The 22,698-nt window shown below is 36.4% G+C and overlaps 1 protein-coding gene across 6 annotated transcripts in view; it reads left to right on the top strand.

The window, feature by feature from the left end:
• CHD2 (chromodomain helicase DNA binding protein 2) overlaps positions 1-22,698 on the top strand; it is a 122,559-nt gene that overhangs the window by 6,105 nt on the left and 93,756 nt on the right. For all 6 annotated transcript variants that reach the window (XR_011968861.1, XR_011968859.1, XM_072617362.1 and 3 more), the window contains exon 3: positions 19,359-19,590. Coding sequence is in view for 4 of the 6 variants with exons in the window: in XM_072617362.1 (XP_072473463.1) it covers positions 19,359-19,590 (232 nt within the window). In the remaining 2 variants the exon portion in view is untranslated. The remainder of the gene's footprint in view (positions 1-19,358; positions 19,591-22,698) is intronic.

Below are 22,698 nucleotides of genomic sequence, written 5' to 3'. Positions count from 1 at the left end.
TAAATTTTTGTTCTTTTAAAATAAAACACAAAATGAAACATGTTGTAGTGTTTATGCTTTTTTTTTTTTAAAAGCTGAACCTGTGATTTATTTGGTGTATGGAGCTCTTCCACTGAAGAACCTTGTACCTGTGCCACTTGTACAGTATTTGGGAGTTGCCAGTCACATTGCCAGGTGATATACGGAAACAGCATATGTTAACCCAAGGATTTCTGACTGAGGCTAGCCTTCTCTCTGCTTTGCCATCCTGCCTCTTGTTTATTCATTACCTATTCAGAATTATGTTGGAGTTTTCCTTTTGGGGAGACATATTATTGTTAATTGTATGTTAGTTTAATTTAGAGACTTATAAAATGAAGTTCATAGTTAGTAACCTGTGATACACATAAAACCAAATCCCTGAACGGTAAATATTTACATAATTCTTTTAAGAGTGATCATTTATAATGTCTATTCTCTGGCCTTCTTTACTTTCTTTGAAGAGAAGGATGTAAATACTGTGGCTAGAAAAGAAAATTGTCACTCTGAATCTGTGAGTCTTTGATTCTTTGTTTCAAAACTGTCTAGCATCAAACCTATTGATTCAGCAGTTCACTTCAGCAGTTGTTGACTTTTTGAAATGAGGCACCCCTTGAGGAAATGAGGCGGGACAAACAATACTTGTTGAGAGTGAGAGTAGTGAAATTGAGAAATCTGAGTTGTAGACTCTTTCCTTAATGTTTTTTTCTTAATGAGAAAACTTTTTTTAAGAGGCAGTTTATACAGTGATGGAATAAAATATTACTGGTAGACTGATTCTAATTTTTTTTTTATGTTGACCAAGTATTTATTGAGCATCATTGTTTGTTTGTAGGCCTAATTGTAAGTGAGAAAGGCTATTTTGATTTGAAACAAATGAATTTGCTTATTTATCATTTCCTAGCCATGCAGAGAGATTTTTCCATAATGCCATGGTATTAGATTATGAGCATTAGGAGAACAAAGACTGTAATTAGTATTATATAATACCTAGAACAACTGGGATGATCACATGACTCAACCTGTAGTAGTATGATTTGAGCTATTATCTCTTGTAACTTTTATGTAGTTCTTTACATTCTATTCAAAAATATATATTAGGGATATTATACAAAGAAAAGTTAAATTATCTCTGCTCTGAAGGAGTTTATTTTTGGTATATATTTACCTATATACTCGAAAATACAAAGTATTATTTACAAAGTAACTTTTAGAGAGTACCCAGTCTTTTCTTCAGTAGTGCAAATACTTAGTTTACAAATGTTGGGATGCAGTTTGAGGCTGACTTGCCCAAGTCCTCTAGGTAGTAAGTGACTGAGGAAGGTTTGAACCCAGATCTTCCCACCTTCTAGTTCAGTGTTTTTTCTCTTTGGGAAAGTATATTCTCTGAGGATTACAGGTTTTAATGGAATTAGATTAAAAAATATTTAATAGGCAATTTTTATAATTTTTTTCTCTTAAATTTGTTTTCAAAATTTCAGTTTTCAATATTCACTCTCACAAAAATTACGAATTGCAAATTTTCTCTCCATCCCTCCTCTTCCCCCACACCAGGACCACATGCTTTCTGATTACCCCTCCTCCAATCTGCCCTCCTTTCTATCATCACCCCCCCCATCCCCTTTCCTTGTGTTTTCCTGTAGGGCAAGATAGATTTCTATACCCCATTGCCTATGTGTCTTATTTCCCAGTTTCATGTAAAGATAATTTTTAACATCCATTTTTAAATCTTCGAGTTCTTTTTATAAACATACAGAAATGATACATAATTCAAAATGAGTCAGGTCCTTTAGAATTAGTTTTCTTGGGAAACTACACTTAAAAATGCTGTAGTTCATGGGATGTTAGAATCTGTAGGAGGAATGGGCATTAAAGCATATGTTCGATAAAAATATGTTGGACCCACTCAGGACCCTTTTTACAAGACATACAAATTGAATCTTTTTGCTTTATATTGCCAAATTATGAATAGATTAGCCATTGTATTCACCAAAATTTGCTTTGAATAAAGGCTGTTTACACAAATCACATAAGGTAATGAAAAATTATAGTGCAGTCTATAAGAGGCTGTTTTAAAAAAAATGTATAAATTGCTTTAAGGTTTAATTTTCTCACAACAAACTGTGAAGTTTTAGCTGAATTTTATAGATGAGAAATTCTTGGGGAGGTTATGTACATCGTCCATTGTCGCAAACCCAGCAGAGCCTTGCTCTTTTCATGTCACTAAATTGTCAACAAAGGAGTTTCAAAAGAATTTTCAGTAATTTATGGAGTAAGTGGTATTTTTTAAAAAGATGATTTGAATTCTTTGGAAAGGGTAACATTAATTTTTATGATATCTAGTACATTTACTAAATCAACCATTAATTCATCCTTGTCTTAGGCCTTATGTGTGTGACATGAATAGCTTTTAAAGTTTGCAAAGCCTCTCACATATGTTATCTCATTTGAGTTTCTGAACAATCCTATGAAGTATAGGTACTACAGGTATCATTTACTATATTGGAGGTGTCAAACATGCTGTCTACACCACAGCAGAGGAACCAGGTTAAAATGTAATTGGAAAATAACAATAAAAATGCAATAAAACAGATAACCTGACTTTCTAGAACTAAGTCAATATGCAGCCTGCAGTGATTCTTATACTTTAGTGGCCCTGTTTATGTTTGAGTTTGATACCACAGCTCTACATGCTGTCTTCAGTAGAATGTAAGCTTGATGGCCAGGACTATTTCTGTCCATCTCTTTTTATCTGCAATACCTAGCACGTAGGAGTTGCTTAATAAATGTTTGTTTAATTGAATAGATAACATCATAACTCTTGAGTTGCAAGGGACTTTTTTCTAGTGCAATCTCAATTTACAGATAGACAATATTATATTATTTTCTCTAACGGTTGTGAAGTATTGGTGTTTTGAGTTGTTTACATGTCTCCCATTTCCCTCTTTATTTTACTCATTCATATCTGTTCATTGTTTTCTTCAATGAACTTAGCCCTTTTCATGAATTCAAATCTGTCCTCAGATACTAGCTCTGTTATCCTGGGCAAGTCACTTAACCCTGTTTGCCTCAGTTTCCTTATCTATCAAATGAGCTGGAGAAGAAAATGGGAAACTATGAAACAATAAAAAAACAATTTCAGACCAGCAAGGAAATGAACAGAAGTTCATAGTGTTGGTGGCTAGGGCTTAGGGAGGGGAGGCCCAGTAGATGAGGCTGGTTTGGAGAGGCATCCTATTCATCTGGGCCAGCTATTTTAAGGTGGCTTCCCCTTTGAATCTGAATAAAATTCAGCTAGAATCTTAAGTCATTTGATGCATGATAATGTAGACTGGCCAACCAGTCTTTTAAACCCAGTTACTGGAGGTGAATGAACTACGTCTCCTGAAGCAGCCTGTTACAGTTTTGAGCAGATTTAAGGAATAAGTTGAAATTTGGGTCTTCTAATTCACACATTGGTTCTAGTTCAGCCATGTTGTAAGTTGTAAACACAGAAAAATTCTTCCTTAGAAGTAATGTCGATATGCCCCTTGATCACCTCCTTTTCACCTCATCTGAAACCCTTATTCCATATAACATTTGCTCTGTTATCTTTTCCCCTTGATTTGTCAGTTCCCCTGTCTAGAAGTATGTTCAGAAGTTGTTCCCCTACTCTAGAAAAGCAGGAAAACAAAGAAAATCCTTTCCCTTAACAATAATGACAGTTAATATGCATATAGAATTTACTGTGTACCAGGTATTGTGCTAAACCCTTTACAGTTATCTCATTTTATCCTCATAATAGTTCTCTAAGGTGTAGGTTCTTTTACATCACAAGGGTTAGGGGCATAGGCCCTCCCTTTTGTACCTGAAAATAGGTCTGAATTATTACAGAATTAAAAGATGAAAACGTGTTGACCTTATACAATGCTCTACATATATTTTATGCATTTCCGAGTTTCTAAACCTTCTGTGTTGTCTGCAGCTTCTGCAAAACTCCCCCAGAATTCCCACTTCTTATGCCAACCTGAGATATAGGGAAAACCACAAAGAGGAAAGTAGAGATAGGGAAGGGCTAACTACATGCTCAATTTTATAGCAGAGGAAAGGGAGGCACAGGTTAAGTGACTTATTCAAGGTCACATAGCTAGTGTTTTGAGGCTAGATTTGAACTCAGGTCTTCCTGACTCCAGGCCCAGTGTTTTGTCCCACTCTGTCACCTAGCTGTATACTGTCCCTTTACTCTGCTGCCCCCTTCAAACTTTTCATGTTTCTCCACTTCATTGTGACTTGAAGAAGAAGAATACATTCAGTACTGATACTTTCTTAGCACCTGCTGTTTCAGAAGTGACCTCTTCATTGACAAGCCACCTAACCTTTCCTTGTTCCTCATCTGCATTGAATTGTAAAACATTTGATACCATTGAACCCCTTTTGGAGTTATTGGCTCTAGGCTGCTAGCTTTGACTTTGGACAAAGCTCTCTGGAGTCTCATTTTACCTGACTGTTTCTTCTGGATGTTTTTTACTGGTTCAGTTTCTTTCCTTGTACTAAATGTGGATTTACCCCAGGGCTCTTTTTTTGACCTGCCTCTCTTGGTCATTTGTCGTAGCTTCAGTTATGAGCTCTATGCAGATGACTCCTAAATTTATGTATTCAGTCCTGTTGTTCCCCGAGCTCTAGTCCTACATACTGAATACCTTTTCTTCTGTTTATTTTTCCCGACTATCACTTGTATTATTGAATTCATTTTCCCTTCTCTGCCTCCCTCTTAATTTTCCCCTCTCAACAAACTTATTTCTGTTGATGGTAATACCATCCACTCAATTAACCAGTCTTGGTAAACTGAATCATATAGTCAAACCTCCAGTTTTTCTTTCATTTCTAATTCAGACACAGCATGTTGTAGTGAAAAAAAGGTACTGGATTTAGTCAGAGGACCTGGGTTTAAATTTGTGGCTCTTCTACTTACTGACCTGTTTGACAATGCAAGTCACTTAACCTCTCTGGCCCTCAGTTTGCTTATATGCAAAAATGGAGTTTTGGTTTAGAAGATCTCATAAATCTACTTCAGCTCTAAAGCCTGTGTTCTTAAGCCATATTTATTTTACCTTGGAAATTTCTCCTGCATCCTTCTCCTTTCCATTCACATTGATGCCATTTCAGTTAATGCCCTTGTCACCTTGCCTGGACTAGTATAATTGTCTCTTGAATGATTTTTGCCTCCAGTCTGTTTCAAATTGCTGCCAAAGTTATCTTTCTGATGCTCATGCCTTGTCTGTCTTCTGTTCAAAAAACATTTATTGATTCACCACTGCATGTAACAAATATATATATAAAATAAGCTATCTAGCTTAGCTATTGGAATTTTCTGCTAATCTGCTTCCAGTTAACCTTTACAGCTTTATTTCACAGTTACCTTTCACATAGTATCGTACTTCAGCCATAATCTGCTATGGTCCTATAACTAACTGCAAATACAGTACTGCCCTTTTATCAGATTGATGCAGACTGAGTTCCTCTGCAGAACCTTCCTGTGCATGCTACAATTAGAATGCATTTCTTCCATGTGGAAGGGACAGGGATATCCTTGTCTGTTGGAATGTTTCTCAGTCTAATTCAAGGGGACCTTTCATTAATTTTCCTTTCATATAGCTTGTATGTATTCCTCTTCAAATTTCTTACAACACTTTGGAATTCCTTTACACTCGTAACATTCCAATTTGTATTCTATTTTATGTACGCAGAATATTTAAACCAGAAGGGTACTTGGAGATCATGTTGTCAAATTCCCTCATTTTTCATTTGAGGTAACAGGTCTAGAGAGATTAAATAAAGGGTTCAAAGGTCATATTGGTACATGGCATGACCAAGTTGTGGATTCAGGTCCTTTGACTCTAGACCCACTGTTATAATGTACCTTATTTTTTCCCTCTTCATTGTAAGATCCTTGAGGGACAGGGACATTGTTCATTTTCACTTGTGTATCCCTAGTATTTTGTATGTTGAAATACTTAATAAATCATGCTAATTCATTTGAAATTAGTTGCTAGGTTAGCATGCAAAGTCTATTGAAGTCAATAGTGTTATCTGAGTAGCAATATTAGCCTAAATTCTACTTTCTCAGATTTGGTGATAATGAAAGTAAGTTATAAAGGACGGTGAGGAAAAGATATTCCTGACCCTTTTCCCAGGGTATAAAGCCAGAGATGGAGGGAGTGGAGGAGTGAAATAGGTGAAGTTTTATCTTTGGTGTCCTACCATCACCATTTCTCTATGTCTGTATTCTGCATTTTGGAAGGTCTCTCCATGTGCAGAGTGTCCTTGTGTAACAACCTCATTTCCTTTATCAGCTCCTTACTACCCCAAATGTTAATAAGACTAAAATTGTGTATCTTTCCATGTTCCCTCCAAGTCAAAACTCTCTTTGTCTTAATGTAGAGGACAGTTGGGTATTCAGAGGGAAATAATCTAAGGAAATTATTAATTTGAGGAAGAGAATAACTGAAGGAATAAGGAAAGTCCTCATCTAAGAGGTGGCTCCTGAGTTGTATTTTGTAGGAAGCTAGGAATTCAATAAGTAATAGCGTTTTAGGTATGAGGGGCAGCCTGCACAAAGATATGGAGGAGAGGGGATGGAATACAGTCCAGGATATGGCAAATAGACTCTTGACTGGAACATAGGGTGCCTAAAAGGTAAGAACATATGAGCATAATCTGGATCAATGCAGGCTAAAAATTAAATGTCATCTAGAGAATGCCGCTGAAGCTTCTTGAGAAGCTGAGTGATGTTAGATCTCAAAATTAATTGTACTTTACATGTGATGATTTCTTAGATGCATGTGGACATGTGTATGAAGATGTCCAGAAATCAGCTGGTGATCTGGGACAGAAGTTAACAAAGATTATCATGATTCTGTATGTAAATTTGGTAGTATCTGTGTAGAGAACTAAATGCATTTAATCTGATGGATCACCAAGAGAGAATGTAGAGAATGTGGTACCTTACACTTAAGATGGAGTTATACGTGAGAGGACCAACAGAGAGTGTACGTAGACCTTTATTACCTTTATATAATATCAGTCTGAAGTAATATATTTCAGCATTGTGTGTGTGTGTGTACTTTTGAAACTTGTAGAAGGAGCATGGTAGATGGAGAGATAGAGTGCTAACTTTGAGTAGGGAAGATCCAGTTCTCAAATCCCACTTTGACTCTTAAAGCTCTCTGATCCGGGGCAAGTAATTTATCTTCCATTTGCTTCTGAAAACTTGTGTCCTAAATCTATCTGCCCATTTAGTGGAGGGAGTTCTTACATCAGAAATTGCTGCCTTTTGCCACTCTTGAAATGTGAATCTAAGGGTGTTAACCCACATTTAATGTCTTGAGGTGAGGACAGCTTTGACTTTTAATCTGCATTGAATTAGTCATAAATCTGCTTTAGCAGTAGGAACAAGTTGGTGCTATTACTCTTACACATCAACATAGGCCCAGTAATGTCACTTTATGACTTCTGATTAGAGTATCTGTGAAAAAAGGTTGAAAGGCCTGGAGGTTTTAATTATGTAGAGGACTGAATAGGCCATGTGACAACTTTCCTCCTGTTGTAAGTAGGTAGAGAGACTGTATCAATTGAAGTGGGAATTCAGTTTGGACAAACATTTATTGAACAGTTAGTGTGCTGCTAGGCACAGCGGAAAGACACCAGGATAATACATTGACAAATTGTTTGGTCTGTACTCTGAGATCCTTTACAACTCAATAATTCTATGATCTTTCTTTTTAAAAAATAGGTAATTCTGTCGTTTGTTTTTATATCACCTAGTTCCTCTCTATTGTTCCCCACAGAGAGCCAGCCATTCTTCCTAACAAAAGACTTTTAAAGAAAAAAAAGGAAGAGGGAAAAAATCAGCAAAACTGATCAATGTAATGAAAAAAATCTGATGCTTTATTCAATGTTCCACTGTAGTGGATCATTACCTCTTTAAAAAAGAGGAAGTGGAAATGTCTTTATATCTCTTTTATAATTTTGTATAAATTATACACATTTGTTTTTTATAATTTTGCTACATTCATTTTGGATTGTTTTGTGGTGATGATTTCCATTTATATAATCATTGTGTATATTGTTTTCCTGCTTCTATTACTTAACTTTGCCTCAATCATGTAGCCCCAATTCCATATTTTTTTTAATCATCATGTTCATTTCTTACAGCACAGTAATGCTTCATTTCATTCATGTGCCACAATTTATTTAGGCATTGCCCAATTGATTGGTATGTATTTTGTTTCCAGTTCTTTAGTATCTGAAATGTGTTACTATAAATATTTTGGTAAATTGGGAGCTTTTCTTTTTTGTTAGTGTTCTCTTTGGGGTAATATGTCTAGCATCGCAATCTCTGGGTCAAAGAATAGGGTCATCTTAGTCACTATTTGCATAATTCCAAATTGCTTTCCCAAAAGTTTTATTGATTCCCGGTTCCACCAACAGTGTACTAATTTGCTTGTTTTCTACAACTTCTCCATTACTGACTATTTACATTTTTTAAAATTATTTTTATCAGTTTGCAAGGTATGAAGTAAGAACAAAGGCTTTTTAAAAAATTTACATTTTTCTTACTAGTTATTTGTAACATTCTTTTAGATGGTTGTTAGTGGTTTGTAATTTTTCTTTTGAGAACTTTTGTTTCTTTGACCACTTAACCTTTTGGGGAATGGCTTTTGTTTTTATGTATTTCTGTTAGTTGTTTGTAAATCTTGATACCAAACTGTTATCCCAGAAATTTAACGTAAATCCCTCCCAACTAGATCGTTTTTCTTCTTATCCCTAGATGCATTTTGTTTGTTCAAAAGCTTTTCAATTTCATTTAATCAGCATTACCTATTTTATCTTTTGTAATTGCTATTCTTCTTGGTTTTTAAAGAATTCATCTCCTACTCAGAGCTGTGATGGATATACACATGATATGCTTCCCTTCAGTTTACTGTGATTCTTTGCTATTTCTAATGATGTACTGGAAAAAGTGTTGGGTTTAGGATTAGAGGACCTGGACTTGAATCTAGGTTTTGCCACTTTCTACCTGTGTGACCTTGGGCAAATGATGTAATCTGATTTCCTTTCTTCTTATCTATGAAATAGGATGATTGGATTAGATGACTTCTGAGGTCCCTTTCAGCTCTAAATCAGTCACCCTAAAAACCAAATAAATATTAGTATGAAGTTAAATTCACTAAAATATTTATTTTAAATGAAGAACAATCAAAAGTTTAATAGTCTACTCTCAAACATATTTACAAATATTTATATATACATATGTATATATATATACATACTCACACATATACATAATAAGAATGTAACTTATACCATAATATATATCCCTCCCCAGTTAATTGTTCCAATATTAAAGATTTATAGGGAACCTATTCTTAGAAACTTGGAATCCTTTCTGTTACACCTGAAGGAGATTTAGCCACCTGTCAGCAGATTGGAGGAGGGGGCATATATATGTTCTGATTCTCAAAAAAGTGAAGAGAACAGTTTACAGATTATGGTCCGGTTAGCCTGAACGCTATTCCTAAGAAAATTCTAGAATGATCCATTAAAAAGATGAGCGAAATCATCATAGAAAAGGAAGCAGTGATTGTAAAGAGCCAGTGTGGCTCTAGGCAGTTAGACAAATATTCAGTGCCTACTATGTGCTGGACAGAACAGGTCATGTTAACCACTCTTGTTTCCTTTTTGATGGGCTTATTACTAAATTAATAAATGAGGGAAAGGTTATGGATGTAATTTGCCTAGATTTTATCAGAGCATTTGATAACATGCTATTCTTTGGAGAAGATGATGAGATATAGCTTAGATGATAATAGAATTAAATGGATATAGACCTGGTTGGATAGCCAGACTCAGTGACTCAGTCATCATGGGAGAAAGTCTGCAGCAAAATCCCTCTGAGACCTCTGCGTAACTTATGCTGTTCAACATTTTTTTTTTTTTAAATCAATGACTTGGATGAAGGAGCAATTGGTATGCTCATCAAATTTGTAGATGACTCAAAGCAAGGAAGGAGTTGGCTAACAGTAGATGGTAAAGTCAGGATCCAAGAGGGTCTTGATAGACGAGAGCGTTGGGCTGAGTCTACAAAGTTGAGATCCCATAAAGACAAATGTCTTGCCCTTGGTTACAGAAAATCAACTTAACAGATATATGATGGATCAGGAATGGTTAGTAAGCAGTTATCCTGAAAATAGACTGAAAGCTTAATGTATGAGTTGGCAGAGTGAGGTAGCAACTAAAAAAATTCATGCAATCCTGGGATGCATTAAGAGAAGAATGACTTGTAGGAATAGGGTAACGACTTCCACTGTGCTCTGTTAATATTAGAAATGATTTGAATTATTGTATTCAGTTTTGGGCTTCATGGTTCAAGAAAGACATTACTAAGTGAGACAGTGTCCAGCAGAGAGCAGCCCAGGTGGTGAAAGGTTTTGAGGCCCTGTTGGGAAGGTTGGTTGAAGGAACTTGAGAAGAGAAGACTTGGGGGAACACAGGGATGCATGATAGCTGTCTTCAAGTATTTGAGGGCTCTCATACTGCAGAGACTAGATTTATTGTTTGGTCCCAGATGGAAGAACCGGAACAACAAGTAGGTTGCACAGAGTTCATTTCAGTTTGGTGTCAGGAAAAATTTTTTCTGAAAGGAAACGGGCAGCTCAGAGGGATGGTTAGTTTCCCTTCCATGTTGGCCCTCAGCAGAGGCTGGATGACTAGCACTTATTTGATATGTTACAATGAGAACTTCTTTCAAGGACAGGTTGGATTAGATGTGCTCAGAATTACCTTCCACATTTCAAATTCCGTAATATTTTTGAAAAGTTTATTTGGGACTGATTGTGTATAAGATACTGTATTGCGTACTTGGGATCTAGGAATTTGAAAATGACTGGCCCTGACTTTTAAAGGAGTTTACTTTTGCTGGGTGAGGGATGGAGTGGGGAAGAAGACTAGAGGAAAATGCATGTGCATAGTTAACTACAGTCCAAACTAAGGCGTGATGGTGTAAAGTGTTTTAGGGAAATCTGGGCAGGAATGAACACAATCTCTTGAGTGTCAGGAAAGAATTAATATAAGAGGCAGCTAAGATGAAGAAGGGAAGAATTCTGAAAGACAAGTTTGATCATATTTGTGAATATATGGCAGTAGGACAATGCTCGTAAACTTAAAAAACAACTAGTAGTCCAGTTTGGCTAGAAAGCAAAGTACATGAAATAGAATAGGATGACATAGTCTGAAATGTTAAATTGGAATCATATTGGCCTTAAATGTCAAGCTAAGGAATTTGTTTTTTATCTTATAGACAACATAGAGATTACAGGAAGTTTTTGTTTAAAGGAAGTGGCATGGTCAAACGTACATTTGAAATCTTTGTTGCATGACCTTTGGAGAAGAAAGGGGAAAAACTGGATCCTGATAACTACTTAATAGTGGCCTAAGCATCTTAAGGTACAATAAATCCTAGCTACAACTTCAACTTCTGCCCATGTCCTTGTGATTCTTTAAAAAATGACTTTCTTTAAAAAAAATCACAGAATTAAAAAATCATAATAAAAGAGCAATAAGACACGTCAGTACTCCATCAGCAGAACTAACTAATGGTGAGGAGCCCAGCCCAATATGATTTCATCTGGTCAAAGTCAGACATTGTTGGTCAGCCAAAGGTCAGTAGGAGTGCACACTCAATGACTCTGCTGCCATAAAATGAAGTCATGATTGCTTTATCTCAAGCAATTCTTATGCCACAATGAGTAAGTGGATATTGCAGAATTCCTGACAGGACACATTTCCTAAGAATTACAGTTGCCCCAAAGTGGAGCAGATTCCTGAGGGACTGAGGCCTATCATTGGAAGTCATCTACATCCTTATTTACTTTTTTCTATTCCTACCCATCCCTTAAAGCCCAATTCAGAAGCTACCTCCTCCTCTTGGGAACTTACATAACATTGCTTTGTATTTAAAATGTCTTTGCATATTAGTAAAATATATACATGCTTGTATATATATGTATGTATATGTGTATACACGCACCTGTACATGTATATATACATACATGCATGTACACATGTATGTATTAACTTCTACCTAGATTGATTTGATTTGAATGCTCCTTAGGTAAGGGGTAGACTGTGAACTTCTAAGGCCAATGTTCTATGATACTGTGTTACATTATCTTTTGAAAATTTTGTGTTTAGGGGGCAAAAGTTGAATAGATAATAAAACCCAGATTCATATCTTCACGGAATACCAATTGGTGTTGATTCAGAATATCAGGCTCTTTCACCATCCTTTTATAATTGTATTCAGAATTTCAGATCTCTACTTATACTTTAATAATCTTCCTTTAATTGCTGTTCCACGCTCCCATGTTTGCAAACTCAGGGTCAGCATCTACTCCTTTTACTCCTTCACCCTCCATATCTAGTCAGTTACCATGTTTTGCAAATTCTTTCTCTACAGCATAGTTTAAACCCCTACTTTACTACTCACATGGCCTTCCCTCTGGTTCCCTTCTCTCCTTTTAACTGGATGTATGCAACAACCCCCTAGTTGGACTGATGGCTTCTATTTTCTCCTGTCTCCAGTATATCTTCCACGTGATTTTCAAAATAATCTCCCTAAATCACAAGTCACTAAATCACCATGTCACTCTCCTACTCAAAAACAGTCAATGATTTTCCCTTGCTTTAAGAATGAAATAGAAAACTTTGCAGCTTAGCAGTTCGGGTTCTTTAGTCTGGCTCTTAACCTTTCCAAACCAATTTCAGATTATTTTTCTTCTTAAAACTTTTCCAGTCAAAATGGCCTACTGGCTGCTCTTGGCGGTAAATGCACTCCCTCACCTCCTTGAAGAGGTGAATTTATTATAAACTCCTTGAAGGCCTTTTTCTTTAGCTTTTTTCCTTCTAAATCACCAGTGCATTTCATATACTAACTACTTAATGAGGACTTTGGATTGAATTGAGAATACCGTACGTTAAAGCTGGCGTCCTGGGTAGAACTTAAACTTTGTTCCTTCCATGTCACAAATGACCGATAAGGATTTAATTGTTATTTAATTTGGTTGTCGTTGTAATTCTTGTTTAATAATGTTCAATTTGGCAAACAAATGAAATAATATGAAATGGTTAAAAGTTTTGGGTGGGTTGTAAAGCCTTGATCTTTTCATAAAAATCTAATCACAGAATCCATTTTAAACCTCTTGTGGAAAACAGAATCACTACTGTAAGAAAAACAACAAAAAATGGCTTTTTGAAGGTAGTTTTCCTCCATTTTGCTGGTTTATTAAGGGGCAGAGCAAAGTGTAAGCATAATAGGGATTGTAAAATGGAGGAGCAGTCTGTGTCCTAAAATGGATTCTTTGTGGCAGACAGCCCTGTAGTTATTTCTGAAGCTCTTTTTTTTTTTTTTAAATAAAATGTTTCGATGCTGCCCTCTGGTAGCCATTTTGGAAAATGCAGTTTTTAAACCAAAGTTTAAATTCAAAGAGTAACTCTTAATATCTACATTTATATATAAAACCTGCCATCCATCTCTCATAGAAAAAGGGTTCAGTAACCCCCCTTTTCATCATTTCTAAAAAGATTTTGGAATGATACTGAGTCCTTTTATGATGTTATCAGGAAGGTGAAAAATAAAGCCATTTTTCCCCACTTCAAAGTTACACTTTGTCCCTTGGCCAGTATGCTTAATACCCATATGTGACTTAATACAACTTGCATTTTACCTTGGGTTTATAGCACTTTTTATTTCACTCACTTGCAAATTCAAAGGATTAATTTGTCAGATGTAGTATACTGGAATGTTAGAACTGGGATGGCTCGTTTATCTTGAAACATTTTCCTTTATAGAAGAGGAGACCTGAATCCAAAGAAGCGACCCTCTTTAAGGTCAAAGTTATTGGTGGTTCATGTATGTATTATTGAGGTAGTTCATGTACAAATCATATACATATTAATTATCATGTACTCTTTCCATTGCGCCTTGCAAATAGAATTCCTTCCCTTTTTTCTTTCGCAGTTGTCTTTTCTATGCTAATATTTGTTGAATTAGAAATCTTGAGGTTTCTACTGTTGAGATTTTATGAATTTTTATTTCTGTTTAAAAAACTCAGGGCAGTTGAAAAATACTTGGTAATATTTCTGATAATTAATCCAGTCTTTATATCTGTTTTATGATTCTCATTGCCCTTGCAGTACAGGAGAGTATATGACTATAAGTAGGCAGAAAGCTTGGATTTATAATAGGCAATAAGGAGAGTCTATGGGTTCTTGAAGGTGTGACATGAAAGAAGTAATGTTTTAATATCCCTATGACACAGAAGATCAATTGAAGACAGAAAGACCAATTTAATGGGCCATTACAGTAATTCTGGCATGATCTAGGACCTTTGGGTAAGTAGATGAAAGGAGTTTGTGAGGAAAAGATGAACAATGAACAAGTTAGAGATGTTCGAGTTAAATAATTTAAGATTTCCTTATTTGCTTCTTTTTTTCCCTTAATTAACTGAAGTGTACAACTGAACTACGTATTTCAGTCCTTATACTTCACTGGTAAAATATAAGATCTTCTGTTTGGTATTGAAAGCCCTTCACAGTTGGCTCTAACTTGCCTTTCCAGGCTCATTACATATTCCCTTTAGCATAAGCTTATGTTTCAGCACAAATAGGCTGTTTGCTTATCCTTATACGAGACATCTTCTCTCTGACCTTCTGGTGCCTTTCTCTACCTATGTCAGGAATGCACTCCCTCCTCACTTTGGCCTCTTAAACTCCCCTGAGTTGGCTTAAAGTCTCAGCCTAAGTACCACTTGCAGCAAGAGACCTTTCTTGACTCTCTCAGTTGTTAGTTCTCCTAAAAGTTGCCACATTTATTTCCCCATATATTTTATATTTACTTGTGTAAGTTTTCTTCTACCTCATAGAATATAAATTCTTTGAAGATAGAGACTGCTTTGTTTGGTCTTTGTAGTCTCAGTGTCTTGCACAGTGTCTGGCACATAAGCAAAATGATTTAAGTTCTTATTGAATGAACTGAGCTAGTATTTGTAATTTTAAAAGCTTGATTGAATATTTTTCTATAACAGCTAACTGTAGAACATTTTAAGATTTTTGTAAGCACTTTAATATACACAATCACATTTGATCCTCACAATAATAGCCTTTATGAGGTAAGTCTTAGAAGTATTATAATCCCTATCTTATAATTGAGAATACTGGGACTCAGAGGTTAAGTGCCCCACACTAGGATTGGAATCTCGAGGCTGGGGTTCTAAACCTGTCTTAAACCTCTTATTAGCTCTGTGACCCTAGACAAGTCACTTAATCTTTCTGAGTCTGTTAAATGTTTATGAATCTCAGTTGTAAAATGGGGATAATAGCACCTACACAGAAAGATTGTTTTAAGGATAAGATAATATATGTAAAGGCTTTAATTCTTTATAATTGTCAGTTATAATTGGAGGCTTGACAGTTAATCTTAGAGCCCCACTTTCTTTGTCTGTAAAATGGAGAAAAATAGTATTTATATAGTATATCCTTAGAGGTTATGAGGAAGGCATTTTGCAAACCTTAAAGCCTTGTGTGAATATGAAAGCTTTTATTCATTAAGGTCACAGAGTAAATGTAGGAGGTGATACTTGAACCCTGGGCTCTTATTCAGTTCCCAATATGCTTCTACATCTGAGAAGATTGTACCTGGAGTTGGGAGGGGATGGGATTTGATGGACAAGGACTTAATCTAGAATGGATCTTAAATTAAAGTCTACTCTCTGGATTTAGATAGGTAAAGTGTTTTTTTCATTTTATAGTCAAGGGCCAGAGAAATTGAATAATTTAACAACTTCTTTATATCACCCAGTGCAGCATTTTCCTTTCCACAGTGAGTTCAGAACTTGTCTCACTGTCTTTCTATCCCAACTTCTGTCCTCATATTAGGGGATTCTTTATGCATATTGATACTTCTTCAAATACCCTAACTTTTCAGTTCACTTGACCTACTTCTCTGTTCCAGTTCATCAACAGATAATCATGTCTTTGTGATCTTGCTAGCACCAATAAATGTTCCATGTCCATGTTCATGAAATCTCAGATTTCTTTATTTGATAATCTTTTGTCGTTCTGTTTTTCTCATTCCTTATGGCTCTCCACCCCTGATCTCCATTGTCTATATCCCCTCAGTTTTCTTCTAGACTATCACCTCTACACTGGCCATATTCTCCCTTTTCCCATCATGGCTCCCTGGCAAAGCAATTCACCTCTAGGTTCCAATTCCTCTCTTTTTTGTTCTATCACTGATTGTGCCTTTAAGACCCCAGTTCTGAATTGTTCTATCATCTGACTCTCCTTATTTACATGATTCTGGAGGAAATCGTCTAACTGCTGATTGATTCTGCTGTACGTTTGTGTTATCTCACTTGCCTGGGCCCTCTACTGTGAGGCTGTCTGTTACTCCCTAATCAGTTCACATCTTACTCCATTGCATCTATTCCACATTGTCTTCTCTTTCTTCTAGCCTCCCTCTACACTTTCTGCTGAGAACCTCTCCATAACTTACTGAAAAATTTGGAGCCATTCACTGAAAGTTTCCAAATTGGTTTCTGTTTAGCTGCTAAAGTGATTTTCATATTGGTCTAGCACTTCATCCCCTAAATAAACTCTGGTAGCTACCTAATGCCTCTAGAGTAGAATACAATGTCACATGGAATAACCTGCCCTCTTCCTACCATTCCAATCTTTTCTATCCCTTTCATTTTGTTTTTATTTGTATTTTCCCTAGTTACATGCAAAACAATTTTTAACATTTGTCTTTTTAAAAAAGTTTTGAGTTTCAAATTCTATCCTTCCTTCCCTCCCCTGTCTCCCTCCCTGAGGGTTAAGCAATCTAATACAGGTTTTACAGGTGTAATCACATAAAACACTTCTGTGTTAGTCATTTTGTGCAAGAAGGAAGAAAGAAACATAGTATGCTTTAGTCTGTATTCAGACAATATCAGTTCTTTGTCTGGAGGCAGATGGCATTTTTCATCATGATTTCATTTGAGATTGTCTTGGATCATTACACTGCTGAGGAGAGCTACCTCATTCACAGTTGTTCATTGTACAACATATTGTGTACAGTGTTCTGGTTCTGATCGCTTCACTTTGTATCAGTTCATTACTTCCCAGGTTTTTCTGAAACAACTCTGCTCATCATCGTTTATAGCACAGTCATATTCCATTACAATCATATGCTACAACTTGTTCAACCATTCCCCAATTGATGGGTGTCCCCCCAGTTTCTAATTCTTGGCCACCACAAAAAGAGCTGCTATAAATATCCTTGCACAAATACTGCCTTTCTAATTTTTTTACACTTCATTGCCCTCCATCAACTGAACATTCCAGGTACACAGACATTTCATGACTTTTAACCTTTTTTTTTTTTTTTTGAAGTGACTGACTGTCTTCCATGCCTGGAATACTTTTTCTCCTTTACCTCTTATTTGGCTTCCTTTCAGTCTCAGCTTAATCCAACTTCTGCAGGAGTCTTTCCCCCTTCCTCCCCAGCTGCTAGGATCTTTCTCTACTTTGTACATGTTTTGTATGAACCTAATTTTTTATGTTTTCTTCCCAATTAGAGTGTGAGCTTCTTGAAGTCAGGAACTGTTTTTAGCTTTTCTTTGTATCCCCATGACTTAGCAAAGGATCGTAATACGTGCTCATTGGTTGTCCAAGGTCATAGCTAATATACAAGGGGTACAGGGAGGATTGGAACTCATTCCATTTGCTGTGACATTATGCTGTTTCCTGAAAGTAAGTTGCTTTCTATATTTGGCTTTCCATTTTTTTTTTCCATTAGAGTCAGTAATAATTGGTTTAAAAAACAAAAAGGTATGGGCATACTAGGTTTAAATAATCTTTTCTGGTTAAGTTACAGGATAAAATAGGGGTTGGATGGCTGTAAAATAAAATAAACAATAAACAAATTAACTGGAAATTTTAAGAACAATTCACATTCTGTCAAACGCAGAAGGCTTTTTTTTATTTACCAAGTAACTACTTGGGTAAAAATTGAAGGAGTAGTGTAAAATTAGATGATCTTGCACAAAATCTTTGCCCCAAGTTAGTTTTTTAATTGTGTGCTTCAGTCTGTAGCTGATTATGATCTGGCATAATCAATAAGGTATGAAGTTAAGATAACCAGAACTGTCAGAAATCGTTAAGGTTTGCAAGCTGTTTTATGTACTATTTGAGCCTTTTAATTATCCACATGAGTTAAGCTCTACAGGTATTAGCTGCATTTTTCAAGTGAGGAGACAGATGTCAAAAGAGGTTTGCTTTGTCTACAGTCACACAGTAAATGCCTGAAGTGAAATTTGAACCAAGGGCCTCCTGTCTCCAGGTCGAATTGTCTGTGCATTATGCCATGCCACCCTTCCATATTAAGAGAGAAAACGTTGAGAATTCACTCGAAAATCTGGGCATGCTGCTATAAGTATTAGTACCAGAGCATGGTCTAGAGTAGGTGTACTCACAAGCGATACTAGTTAGGGGGACTCAGGGTTACCTCATCTCTGGTATCCCCAATTAGCTGCAGGCCAGAATGTGGTCCAGGGCTCCACCTGCTGGCCACGTGCATGAACACATGCAGTCCTTTGAAGAGTTTTTGATTTTAGTCTGTGTCCTTTCATCTTTTGCCAGGTTCCCCTTGTGGTCGTGGAAAGGATGACCAGATAGTTTGCTATGAGTTCAGATAGTTTGCTGACTTAGAGATTGGCGGTGCAAAAAAGCTGTTCCGATTTTGCAGGATAGAAAATCAAGACAAAGTGATCTGACGGTGTTATAACTAGTCTAGCTTTTAGTCTAAATTGGTATAGTAATGGTATAATAGTGCTTCCTCATTTGCAGAGCACTTTCCTTACAACTGTTTTTTCGAGGTAGACAGTGTAAGTCTTGTTGTCTTCACTTCACAGATTTGAAAGTAAGCCTTAAAGAATCGGTCACACAGTAAGTACTACACCACTGCCTAACCTTATAGCCAAGACCTGTAAGCATGAGATTTAATGTTACCACAGTTGACATACAAAAGACACAGATGCGGTACCAGCACTGGGATGGAGATGTGCAATATAAAAATTGCATAGTATTGGCCACATCATAGGAGTGTTAGTAGTATGATGAAAGTGTGGAAGATGTTTTTGATAAGATTATTTAATAAAAGTAATATATGAATAAGATTCCTATAATTAACGACCTCAATGACATTTTTCTGGTTTCTCTATCAGATTCATATAACATAGCCTTATTTTTTTTCCCCCAATAAGTCATTCAGCATCTGAAGAAGCATCAGGCTCAGACTCAGCTAGCCAGTCTGAAAGTGAACAGGGCAGTGAGCCAGGCAGTGGGCATGGCAGCGAATCAAACAGCAGTTCCGAATCTTCAGAGAGTCAGACTGAGTCCGAAAGCGAATCAGCAGGTTCCAAATCCCAGCAAACCCCACCGGAAGCCAAAGAAAAGCCAGCCTCTAAGAAGGAACGTATAGCTGATGTTAAAAAGGTATTTCTGATTTTCATGAAGTCCAAATCTGGTATGTTTTAAGATCCACTGTCAAACCTTCATTTCTATTGTACTTGAAAGATGAAAACTCTTGTTGATGTGTTAATATCTTTCTTCTGGATATAGAATTTAGATTAATTCAACATTCAGCTATTATTTGCTTACTTTGTGCAACACATTATATTGTTTGCTTCCTTCCATATTGATGTACTAAATTTTTTTTTCAGTAGTAACAAAAATGAGGGAGGAAGCAGAAAATACTTATCCATATCACTACATTTAGAATATGGTGGAAAGGGAGAATGCATTTATTTTTGGTTTAAATTTCCAGTCAGCATAAAGGTACAACAGTAAGCAAAGATATAAATGCAGTAAACAGATAAATGACTTATTTTTGTCAAATATCCTTTTAGTTTACTTGGGTAGATTAGCATTTGTTAGTGTGGGACTGAGCTCTTTCTCACTATGCGGTTTTCAATGGGAAGTATTGTCAAATGCATTTGACAAATGGTATGTGGTAATTAGCTGAGAACTTCATGTTTATCTCAAAAAACTGGGCAAGAGTTGAACCTGGAGCAGTGCTAGCTGGGAAAAAGATGTGATGGAGGAACTGGCCTTACGTAGGAGAAGGAAGCTGAAGGACAGACCCTGCCCAGAAGTACACACAACTGCTCATGGCATTTATAGAAACAGATAGGAAAGGATTATAAGCTGAAGGAAGGTAGTAGACTGTGTGTTGAAAGGAGGAGGCTAGGTGCTACTTGTGCTTGAGAATGATGTTTTAACGTATGAGGCTTCAGAGAGTTGTTTTGGTGTTAGAGTTTAGGTGAACCTCTCATGCTTACTCAGTCATGGGCGGGTGGCCACAGCTATCGAGAAGGAAACCAGAAGTAGCAGAAGAAGGTGTAAAACAGACATATATTACTATAAACATGAACACATGACTCCTTTTCTTCTGAGAATTAATGTGAGTAGCAGCTCAAAAGAGAGTTAATCATCAGATTCATAAGTGATATTTCCTTCCTTAGAAAGGATGTCCTTAGCATAACAAAAAGGCTATTCCTGGCAGTTTGTGAAATTTCCTGTAAGTGATTTCTGTTAACTGATTACAGTTTTTATTAATGACAGGTGGGAGACAGAAGATGGTTATGTCACAGAACGAAAAATAAAGCAGATGATACAAACGATATGGTATCTTGATAATCATGTAACAGATATTTCCTTAGTTTTTGGTGTTGAGGTCTAACTTAAGTCTTAATGAAGTTTTAGCTGTAGTTCTAATTTACTTGTCAAAAAATTCTTATAGTGAATATGTAGTCAATCCTTGTTTTATTGCACTTCACAGCTAATGCATTTTTCCCAAATTGAAAGTTTGTGGCAACCCTGTGTCAACCAGTTGTATTGACACCATTTTCCAAGAGCATATGCTCTTATTGTGTCTCTGTCACATTTTGGTAATTCTCACAATGTTTCAACTTGATCTTTGTGGTTACTGATGTAATTGTTTTGGGGCATCACAAATTGCACCCATATAAGATGACGAATTTAATTGTTAAATGTTGTGTGTGTTCTGACTGCTCCAGTGACCAGCTGTTTCCCTGTCACTCTCCCTCTTCCCTGGCCTCCCTGTTCCCTGAGACACAATATTGAAATTAGGCCAATTAATAATGTATAGTAGCCTCTAAGTTTTCAAGTGAAAGGAGAAGTCAGTCAGTGGGGCAAATTTTATTGCTCTTATATTTTAAGAAATTGCCACAGCCACCCTGTCCTTCAGCAACTACCACCCTGTTTAGTCAGTAGCCATCAACAATTCACTAGCAAAAAAGATTATAACTCACTGTAGCCTCAGATTATGGTTAGCATTTTTAGCTATGAAGTATTTTTAAATTAAGGTATGCACTTTGTTTTTTCAAGATGTAATACTGTTGTACACTTAATAGATTACAGTATAGTATAAACATAATTTTTATATGCACTGGGGGACCAAAAAATTTGTGTGACTTGCTTTATTGTGGCAGTCTGGAACAGAACCTGTAATATCTCCCAGGTATGCCTGTATTAGACTTTGAAATTATACTCAGAATTTAGGGATACCAAAATTCTAAGGGAGGCAGTAAAGTAAAACAGATCTTCTGTTTCTAGCTTATTAAGTAGGTATCAAAGGAGTAGGTAGTCATTTTATTATTTGTGTAACAGAATTGTAGATAGCCTATCTGTACTACGAATGTGTGCAGATTTAATTTCAGCTAGTTAAAACTATTGTTCCATGTGCAGACAGAAAACATTTAACTAAGAAGATAGGTTAGGGGGAGCCCAAAATGAGTTCTCCCAATGTGTGGATGCACTGACTGCCTGTTTTGAAGTATAAGTGGTTGTTGGGATGACTTACTATTTACTTCTTAGAACTGTTAATTCGATTTAGGGCTAGAATTAAGCTCTTTTAACATTCTCTTATATGTTAGATTAGAAGAACCCCAAATTTTGTAAATGAAAGTTTTTCCATAGAAAAAAAGTTACACTATGGTAACAGAAATGAGTTCTTAATCATGAGTTGATAAATGGAATTTTTTTGGGGGGGATGGAGGAGATGAGCATATCTGTAGTCAGAGAGGAAGAAGTCAATAGAGAGAGTGTGTGCCAAGATTAGAGAAGGGATTGATCATTGGAGCAAGGCTCTTGAAATGGGAGAGTAATGGGGTTAAGGGCATTGGGAGAAGGGACTATTTAATCCCCCAAGTGGGTAGGAGGAGTAGAAGAAATGAGGGGAAAGGAGAGGGAATGGGAGAAAAGGGGGTACGTAGTCAGTGGTGTTATCAAATGCAAACTCAAGGAAATAGAGAGCTGTGGAGTAAAGCTGAAGTGTCGGGATCTTTGAATCAGCTAAGGAACTGAAGAGAGACTCTGGCAACAGTATAAAGGGTGGGTTAGAATAGTAGAGACTGGAAGTGGGACTGCTAAGTCAGGACACTATTTTGTTACAGGTCTAGGGGCTAGATACAGTGACAGTGAAGTACAGAGGTGAGGATAGAAGTAAGATTGTTGAAGAGTTGATCTGTGTACTACTTGGATCTGGAAGGCAAGGATGTAGGAAGGGTCAAGAAAAGAGGG

This window comes from Notamacropus eugenii, chromosome 1 (genome assembly GCF_028372415.1).
Source record: "Notamacropus eugenii isolate mMacEug1 chromosome 1, mMacEug1.pri_v2, whole genome shotgun sequence".
NCBI classification, from domain to species: domain Eukaryota; kingdom Metazoa; phylum Chordata; class Mammalia; order Diprotodontia; family Macropodidae; genus Notamacropus; species Notamacropus eugenii.
The sequence above is the reverse complement of the archived record's forward strand: the minus strand, read 5'-3'. Positions and strand labels throughout refer to the sequence as shown.